This window comes from Leptodactylus fuscus, chromosome 6, assembly GCF_031893055.1.
Source record: "Leptodactylus fuscus isolate aLepFus1 chromosome 6, aLepFus1.hap2, whole genome shotgun sequence".
Taxonomy (NCBI): domain Eukaryota; kingdom Metazoa; phylum Chordata; class Amphibia; order Anura; family Leptodactylidae; genus Leptodactylus; species Leptodactylus fuscus.
The window spans coordinates 56,120,415-56,130,506 of NC_134270.1; the positions used below are offsets into that span (position 1 = coordinate 56,120,415).

General features: G+C 41.6%; 1 protein-coding gene across 6 annotated transcripts in view; it reads left to right on the plus strand.

Moving 5' to 3' along the window:
- The window catches only part of CASZ1 (castor zinc finger 1), a 194,614-nt gene extending 185,998 nt beyond the window's left edge, over positions 1-8,616 (plus strand). For 5 of the 6 annotated variants that reach the window (XM_075280011.1, XM_075280010.1, XM_075280012.1 and 2 more), the window contains 5 exons: positions 119-290; positions 1,664-1,812; positions 1,934-2,153; positions 2,480-2,773; positions 4,666-8,616. In XM_075280011.1, the coding sequence (XP_075136112.1) occupies positions 119-290; positions 1,664-1,812; positions 1,934-2,153; positions 2,480-2,773; positions 4,666-5,789 (1,959 nt within the window). In that variant the 3' untranslated portion in view covers positions 5,790-8,616. The remainder of the gene's footprint in view (positions 1-118; positions 291-1,663; positions 1,813-1,933; positions 2,154-2,479; positions 2,774-4,665) is intronic. The other variant, XM_075280013.1, reaches the window with a different exon arrangement.
- The last annotated feature ends 1,476 nt before the right edge of the window (positions 8,617-10,092 follow it).

Below are 10,092 nucleotides of genomic sequence, written 5' to 3' on the forward strand. Positions count from 1 at the left end.
GTGTATGATACAAACCACAGAATACTGAAAACATAGACACATGGCAAAGCCAAAAAAATATATGTTTTATGAGAAATTCAGCCTGTCTTAATCTTCTCCTGTTTCTCCATATCCTTAGCACTGTGAGTTCAGGATGCGTGGACACTACCACTGTTTAAGGCCCAGCTGTTACTTTGTCACCAATATAACCACTAAGCTTCCATGGCACGTGAAAAAACATGAGAAGGCGGAACGAAGAGCGGCAAATGGCTTCAAATACTTCACTAAGAGAGAAGAATGTGGCAGAATGGGTACGTTGAAATCAGTGGCAACCGTTCTTGTTTTCATGATGTGTATAAACGGTGGGTTTTCTTAAGGGGAGTCCCACAGATAAACAGGTTATGGTCACCGCAATGAAGTGGTGTTTTCCCCCTTTGTGAATCATTGCTGAGATGTTTGTCAATATGCAAATCAATTTGGAGCAACAAAGACATTGCCATAACTACAAAGAGGTAAGTGACAATGCCCTCATCACTCCAAAGATCCCATTGGCAAAACAGTGATATCTTGGCAGCTAAGGCTGATTCACAAGGTGAGAACACCATTGATACCGGTGACCATAACCTGTCGATATGCTGGGTTCCGGTGACATATGCCCTCTAAATTGTATTCCAGTAACAACAAATTATCAATATTAACTAGATCAAGGACCCCCATCAGTCACAAGAATAGAGTCCCTGTTCCCATGGTCAGGGGGAGTCCAGTGGATAGGTGATAGTTGCTTTATGTCTTCAGATGGTGCACACATTATGACCGTCTGGAGAGGGATATACATTAGTTAACTCTAAGGAAGAGTAAACTGCTGATGAACTATAGTGGGGGATGTATAAAAAAGCTATAAAATCAAATCAGAAAATGCATTAAGGGTGGGGTCTTGCATAATACTTGATGCCCCCCAGGCCAGCACAGTCTGCAAGTCTTAACTAATTCTTAATAGGGACAACATTTGTTAAAGATCACTGTCAAATGCACAGACTTGGGGTCCGTAGCCCACCCTAAGCAGTCCTTTCCTTTGTTACAGGCTACTCGGTCAGCTAGCCAGGTAGATCCGGGTAACAAACAATATTAGTGTTGTAAAATACCAGAAAATAACCTGAGACAGATTAGTCATTGTGTAGTTTGTGCCCCTAGTTTTCTTGGTTTTCTTGCATAACTAAAACCTTTGCAAACAAACAAAACAGAAGACCTCACCCTGTTAACTCATAAAGTATTTATGTCCCAGGTTAATAGCGGCTTGCAGTAACCAGGGTGATCAGTATCAACATACAAGAGCCAGTGCCGTGTCCTCTTACAGATGTCAGGAGACGCTTCTTGCTCTTATTTGCTCACCTTTTGGAGTTACAGGTGCCGGGCCAGCTTACAAAGTCAGGCAGCGCTGTCATGGTGACTGCAAGTCCTCACCTGCCAAACCCTCCACCTGTTTGTTCTGGTTGCTAGAGAAGCAACGGTCAGAAATTAGAAGAAAGAACAACATATTTTATCATTCTGCGGCAGGCACACGAGATTAGGAAAAAGGGAAATGAGCAGGATACAGCTACAGGGTTACAGGGCTACAGTTATGGCTACAGGGTTGCCATATTCCGATATTCTAATCATTTGACATTTCTCTCCTCTTTCCTACCAGGATGTAAATACAACCAGGTGAATAGCCACTTCCATTGTATTCGGGAAGGCTGTCAGTTTTCATTCCTCCTTAAACACCAGATGACATCACATGCCCGCAAGCACATGAGGAGGATGCTGGGAAAAAATTTTGACCGGGTACCGGGCCAGGTGAATTAAGAACAATACATTTGCATTAGATAGCTACTTCTAAAACTCGTAGGTACATTGTCATCTGCAACATTGACCATATTCACACATATTCTAAGCAGGTGCTATGTTTTTTTTTTAGGTGGTTTCACATAGTTCCATGGGTGGCAACTCGGCCCACAGTCCATCGTCATCAGAAAATCCTTCGTTCCAGACCAACCTCCAAACCATGATGGACACAGAGACCGATGAGTGTATGGACTACACTGGTTTGGGCAGCCCTGGTGGAATGTCCTCTGAGTCCTCCAACCTTGATCGGAGTTGCTCCAGTACTCCAGTGGGCAATGAAAGTGCTGATGCAGGTAAGAAAGCTAAAACATTCAACCCTGCCATATTTAGGTTAGATAAGCATTGCGGCTTCTCACGAGTAACCAGAGCACATAATATAACAATGACCATGACATAAGTGTAACATTCCTTCCTGTCAGTTTATAGTAGCCAAAGTTATAGCCCCCTCCATTTCACGACTCATCCATGCAGTCAGGTTTGTGGGTCTGGATGTCCCTCCTCTGTTTAGTGTTTCATTTCATCTCATCATTTTCTCTCTTCAGCTTCTCATTTGGTTCATTTTGTTCTGTTTCTTTTTTCCTTTCTCTGTTCTGTTTTCCTGCTTCTTCACACTCTCCAGGCTGCCTGGTCCCTTCTGCTTCTGACGACGCTCTCACCCACAATGCACCTCCACCACTTCCAACAGCGGCTATGCCTCATGCTCCTTCCTTTCCTCCTGCCTTGGTTAGGCCTCCCCTCACTTCCCTACCGTTCCTGCTCTCTCCATCTTGTGTCTCATACTCCTTGATCACTGCCAGCCTTGGGGTCAGCAGGGGCATTGTGGTGCCAACAAGCAGCGCTCCAACTTTTACACCAGTTATAGCCACTCCAGCTCCAGCCAAAAGTGATGTCCCGCTAGTACAGGACGCAGCAGGTACCTTTCAGCTTCTTACAAAATAAAAAATTCTAATAAATGTGCAGAAGTCTTAGTACACCAGAAAGTTACACAATTTCACTAGAAAACCGGTGTCAACATTTGTAATTTCAACACGTCGATTAGTCAATGTGGAATGAAACAATATTGCGGGTCTATAATTTCATTGTTTTTATGTGTGCTCTATTTGGCATTATTACATGTACAATATGTCTGCTAAGACTACATACATGTACCATGAACACCATCAATAACTATGCCAAACTTCAAAATAACTGGACAGCCGTGTTCTCAGAGTGGTGCCAACAGACCTACATAGGTTATCAGTTTATCCTCTGGATACCCATCCTGTTGGTAGAGAGTAAGTGTCCGATCACTAGGGGTCCAACAGCAGAAGCCCTCAGCAATCAGGAGAATAGAGGCCCGAAAGTCCCCCATTCACCCTCCTTGTGAATGAAGAGCCAGTGACCGGTGCTCCATTCATGTCTATGTTTCTTCCAGAGACTGCGGTCCTGGAAGCCCTAAAGAAGTAAATGGAGCCCCATCATGAAATTTGCTAGTAGGGACTTCATTCTCATTCAGGCCCCAGCTGTTGGGTCCCACAGTGATCTGACAATTATTCCCCGTTGACACGAGGCCCATTTTCTAATTCTAATGTTGCTAAATATCACTTGGCACCATTCTGAAAACTGGAATGACGAGTATGTTAATGGAAATTATGTAACAAGACCCAATGTTGGCTATGACAACATTTACTTCTGAGCACATTAATGGCCATTCCTGACCCATATCAGTCCATGTCCAACATTGTACTATAAGGTTTACACATTTCTACCCTTTAGTGTCATTCTTGCCTATGTTCATATGAAGTCAATTTGTATTCACTCTTCATATATCCAAACCATTTTGCTATGGGTTTGGTGCTTCAGATTTTTTAAATCAGGAACATTTCTGACAATTTGTTTCATGAAATGGTAACCAAATACAATGAACAGATAGAACTGTCCATTAGGCTATGGTCACCCATAGTAGAAGGCTGAGCTCAGAATATTGCAATGTTCAGGGACGTAGCAGAATGGAGTGCAGTCCCTACCAGGCCCCATCTGCCACATAAATTATACCACTATGATGATGCATAGTACTTAGGGGCCCCATTACAAATTTGGCATAGGGACCGAGGAGCTTGTATGTAGTAAAATACAGTGTTTATATGGGTCATGTACATGATCAGCACATTACATGCTCTCCTCCACCAGAATGTAGCAATTAAATTAAGTGGGGGTCTGAAGTGGGGTATCCTCCATGACTGCCCTGATGCCAGGTCAAAGTAAATGAGCCGTGTCTCCACAGGAATGTATGGAGAATGAGAAAAAAAAACAGCCAAACAAGCATAGACTTGCCTATGGCTATGCTGTAAATGTATCCTGTTGGAGTGCTCCTTAAACTTTGAACTGTTGTTACAACATACCTTTTGTGCTTATTATAATATATACAGCTAGGATTTCTCATTACTAATATAAAAGATTGATGTCACTAATAGAAGTGTTTGGTTGCTGCTAAAGATGATGTAACCAGCACTTAAGTATATGGTTTAGTTTCTGCCTTATATAACAACTTTATACATTGTAGTTTTTACTTGGCACAATCATTTCTGGTACAGTCTACAGCAGGGGTAGGGAACGTACGGCTCTCCAGCTGTTGCAAAACTACAACTCCCAGCATGCACACTTGCTCTGCTGTTCTTGGAACTCCCATGGAAGTGAATGGAGCATGCTGGGAGTTGTAGTTTCACAGCAGCTGGAGAGCCAAAGGTTCCCTACCCCTGGTCTACAGTATGAGATATGCTATTCCTGTGCAGAAGGTTTCACATGGCGGTTATTCTCTCTTTGTAGGAAACACCATTACCATGCCAACAGCTTCTGGAGCCAAAAAGCGATTCTGGATCATCGAGGATATGTCACCTTTTGGCAAACGGCGGAAGACTGCTTCTTCACGCAAAATGTTGGATGAAGGGATGATGTTGGAAGGATTCCGGCGTTATGATCTGTATGAAGATTGTAAGGATACAGCATGCCAGTTTTCCCTGAAGGTGACTCACTACCATTGCACCAGAGAAAACTGTGGCTACAAGTTCTGTGGACGAACCCACATGTATAAGCATGCCCAGCACCATGACAGAGTGGACAACCTTGTACTTGATGACTTTAAGCGCTTTAAATCCTCTCTCAGCTGCAACTTCACTGACTGCCAGTTCTCTGGTAACAGCACACATTTTCACTGCTTGCGTTGCGGATTCCGCTGCACTGACAGCACAAAGGTAACTGCTCACCGTAAGCACCACGGAAAGCAAGATGTCATCAGTGCTGCCGGCTTCTGTCAGTTTAGTTCCAGTGCTGACTGCGAGGTGCCCGAATGCAAGTACAAGCTGAAGTGCTCACACTTTCATTGCACTTACCCCGGCTGCAAGCACACTGTAGTGGGAATGTCTCAAATGGACTCACATAAGCGGAAGCATGAGAAACAGGAAAGGGGGGAACTACCTTCAGTTTCTCCTGGGCCAGAGGGGTCAACTCAATGTAGTGTTGACTATGACCTCCAAAACCCACCAGTGAACTTGGACAGCTCTCTGAATTTGAGCACAGACACTCACAACTCTCTTCTGTTTCTGCAAAATGCTGCAGGGGTGGGCCTGAATGACTCCCTGGACCTTAGCAAGAAACCACAGGAAGGGGCTGAAAGTGTCCTTAGGGAAAAAAATCAGATGGCCAATTGTGGGGATGCTGATGATGACATGTCTCAGGATGAGGAAGATGAGGAGGAAGAAGAAGAGGAGGATGAAGAAATCAATGAAGATGAAGAGGAGGAAGATGATGAGGAAGACCTGAACACAGATTCTGAGGATTCCTTGCCTGATGGTGAATGTTTATCAAGGAAAAACAACAATGAAAGTGCTGGGGATTCCACAAACCACTGTGATACCTCCAAAAATCCACTGAACCTCCAGACATCCCCATAACTACACATAGAACTGAATGTTTTATAAATATCCCCCTGTGAGGGCCTTACTGTACTCTCTTCACCCATAACCCCCTCCCGCCAAGAAAGAAAAAAAAAAAAGTATAAAAAAATGAAAAAAAAAAAATAAAAGAGAGAAACAAAAGACTCAAAGAACAAGTGAAGGAATAGGAACCTTAAAAGCAGCTTCTGTACTTTTGGACTCAACCAAGTCATCAGTTATATAGGACTTAAGGGGGCATTTGTGCTATTCTGGCCTCCTCCGTTACAATCCATTCACACTGGTGCTTGAGAGCAGTAGGACAAGAGACATCAGTTTGACTCCTTGTGATATGAAGTCCTTGTATTAGCCCTTTCATGGGTAGGAGGAGGGGGGATAAGGAGAAAAGGAAATTCTTCTAGTCCTCTTCTATCATCATAAAATAGGAGAAGCTCCTATATAGTTGTGGCAAGGGAGGAGGTCAGATGGGCTGGGTTGGTGGGTATTTATTGACTAGCATTATGGGGCGCCCTGTGATGAGGCTCTCTCTCCTGTTCTTCCAGTTTCTCTCTGGGCTGTTCCCGGGAAGCTATTGTTTTATTTTATAAATATTTATATAGAAAACCTTCCTCTGCACCAATTGCTCTGGTTTATTTATTTATTTTGGCATTGTTTTGGTATAATGAAAATGGGACTTTTCTTCTAAGAGTCAGGAGAACCTCTCATCCGTGGAGGAAGCCTTCTGCCCTATAGGACACGCTGTTACTGCTTGTGAAAAGATTGGAAATATTAGTGTGGGGTAGACGCGTCGAAAGAGGTAGGATTCCTGTAGCACATTCTGGAGAAAGTTCCATATCACTGCTCAGGGGCTGGCAAGGGCCACATGTCTAAGACAGCGAGTTTCGCTCAGCTGTTGCACCCTCTGACAGTAAGTCCAGTGACCTCATAGAAGACTTAACCGAAAGATCGCTATTAGGGTTAAGAGATTCCACCACAGACCAAGCACAGGATGTCCTCTCTCTCTCTCAGGTAGGAAACTATTCAGTAAAGAAACTCGTTCATTAGGGCAAGTGCAGATGGATTGTTTTGAATTTTTTAAAAAAATTTCTTTGCACTTAAAAATCATTCTGCTTCCCTCTTTGTATCTGTCACTAAATGAGTTGTTTTAGGCCCTCAATCCTGATTCAACAATGTGATCTGCCAAATGACGCAGTGCTGAAGTGTTGAATCGATGAGAAGGATCTCTGATCAAGATTGTGTGTGAGATGCAATTCTAAATATACTGAAAACACTACAGGCCTTCTCTCTCTAAGAGACACAGGTGATACAGGCCCTAACCACCATACTGAATTCGTAACGGATTCTTTGTACTCACCCTTTAAGCAGACAGCAAAAATATTAGGTGGGGAAAGCCTCAAGTGTTTGCAAACAAGCGGTGTTGGAGCGACATATTCATTCTGATTTTAAATAAAGAAATAAAGAAATAAATAAAAAGTTGTACAGTATTTTTTTCTGTAAAGGTTATATATAGAACAAAAAGCTAAAAAAAAAAAAAATACAAAAAATTAAAGTAAGCTTGCATATGGTGGCTGTTGGAGTGTCTGAACATCCTCAGATGTGGACCTCAGCCCCCAGACCCTGCTCTAATGCCTCTTTTTTTTTTTTTTTTTTTTGGTTTTTAGCTTCTGATTTCTTGAAGTCTTTAAGTCTGACTTCACTTTAGCACTGAAAAGCGTGATTCCGACTTTTAACTTGAATTTTATAGAAAACAAAATAACAATGTTCGGATAATATGGAGGATTGTAATCTTCAGATGGTTAATATAAGTTTGTAGTTATATATTTAATTTTGTGGGTTTCTCCCTCAATCAGTTATGTGTGCTTTTACCCCCCTCCCCCCATTTAGTTTTTTTTTTTTTTTTTTTTACTATTATTTTAATAATCTGTGAGATGAGTATGGGAAATAAACGCCTCTCAGACCTATCTGCAACCGAGCTGACCACCACTGTATTGTTGGAACGCGGCATCTCAAGGTCAACCGTAAGACAAGACGATAGTTCTACTTTGTATAACACCACAGTGGTCTCTGAGATCCTCTCTTTTCGAATACACTGGGTTTTTTTTTTAAGTTTTTTCTCCCTGTATTTGAAACTCAAATGTTTCCTCTTTTGCATGTAAGCATTAGTTGGACCTACAAAGTATCAGGGATAGAGTTAAAGGAGAGGTTCTGTCCAAACAACAGCTACTAAGGACACTACAATCTCTAATACCCCCCCAAATAAGAAAAAACTAAATGATGACACTCAATGTAGCAAAAAAGGGGAATAAAATTAAATCAACAAAAAAAATAAATTGAAGAAAAGATCAGGTTAGAGGTTTTCCCAAACCTGATATTGCACAGTAGGACATAAGCCATCTCCAACTCATCTGCAAAATTTAATGTGTCATTTTTATTTTATTTTTTTAATTTTCTGTGGAAGCAAAACTATGGTCACCCTGGCTAATGACAGTTTACTATCTATATCTGGATACTTTCTGTGTATATTGATATAGGTATAAGCATGTGTACATTTGTATATAATGGGGTATGTGATAGATATATATGTCATGTATATATGTATTACATACAGATATATACTTTTAACATTATTATTAATAAGCCAGGTAAGAATGAGTTCTTCTAAATACTTGAATTGGACTTTCCCGCATTGATAAGAACTGAATATTTTTCCACTTGAATTTAGTGCTGTTAGAAATTTAATATATGTGTTTATTTATTTGATTTTTTTGTTGCATGACTGATGCAAGGTTTGACATTTTCACTCAATAAAAACTGGAAAAAAAATAGATCACTTGTGTCAGTTGTCTTTCTGCTGGGGCAATAGCTATAGCTACATGGGACGTGGTTTGCTATTATTTTACAAACCAGATTAAAGTGACCCTCCGGTATACAATAAAACGTATAATGCCGTCTTGAAATACTGCTGCGGTTCTTTCGTATACCAGACTTCTCTTTATAATTCAAGATGGACTCTGCCACAGAATCGGGTGAAAATTGCTCTCACATCAATGCCAGAAGCCTCCATGTGAACCTAGCCTAAGACTTCCCCATCACTAAAATGTCTCACACTGGGTCATTGCCTTAGCCTTGCTTCACTTGGCCATGGTTGAAAACAGCTATGAAAAATGTACATTTTTCACTGCTGTTTTGCACCCCAGTGAAATTTCAGTGAATTGAGGAATCCGTGAAAACTGACAAAAATAGGATATGACCTAATTTTTTTGATAGTTCTTTAAATCTTTGAACTGTCAAAACATTGGTGATATGATTAGAGCATATTCACTTAGGCTGGGACCTATGACAGAAGACAGTAACTGACATTAACAACAGTTGTGTAAACACGCCCTAATGATAAGCATGGTGTAGAAAAATAATTGAGAATGATACTCATCCTCATCAACACTATGTACAGGGGCTGTCGCAGCCCTGCTTGGATCGCCAATTTCTCTGCCTCCGAATCATGCTCAAGACACAAGAAATGCCCACTAGTCAATCATTGGCCAAAATGGTTCACAGCTGGAACCAGTGACTATCCAGATGGCCATTCTCAGCCATTGGTGTATGTAAGCAGCGAGGACCTGGCAGTGACAGTACAGGACCGGGGGTTAGTGCTACTCTAGTGCTTGTTTCCTCCCAGAAAACCCTTTTAATTCAGCTGCTGCTCCATGGTTAGGGAATAAATAGTAGTAGGGTGATTTCCCATCCTCTTTTTTTAAGACGTGTTGTAGAAATCCTGCAGAGACCAAAGCGAATAATCTGCTTGTGACCAATACATATTTGTGTAGAGGGGACAGGCATAGCAAATGGAACAAGAAGACTTAACAATTTTTTTTACTTTATAATCACTGGACAATGGGGTAGGTTGGACATGGTGGAGCACCTGGGACACAGAGTAAAGACTTCTTTAAATATTTTTCAGTTCCATTGTAATATATAATATATTGGGAATTGTCCCTGCTGCCTGTACAAGTTCTGTGCAGGTAACATGGATGAACACCAGTTCCTGTCGCCGTTACTGCAATATATCAGGGGACAGTGGTTGGGAGATGAGCGTTTCTTCCCACCATTTTAACTGTAATCCACTTATTGAACATCCCTGCTCTATACCATTCCCTTTTCTTACTGGTAGGGAGATATTTTGTGCTGCACTGTGGAATATGTTTTACATCACTGGGGAGGTATTATGTTGGACTCAGGTGTTTTTGTAGCACTGGTGGGAAGATATGTTGACTGCACTGTGGGGTTTGGCACTACAATGGTGATA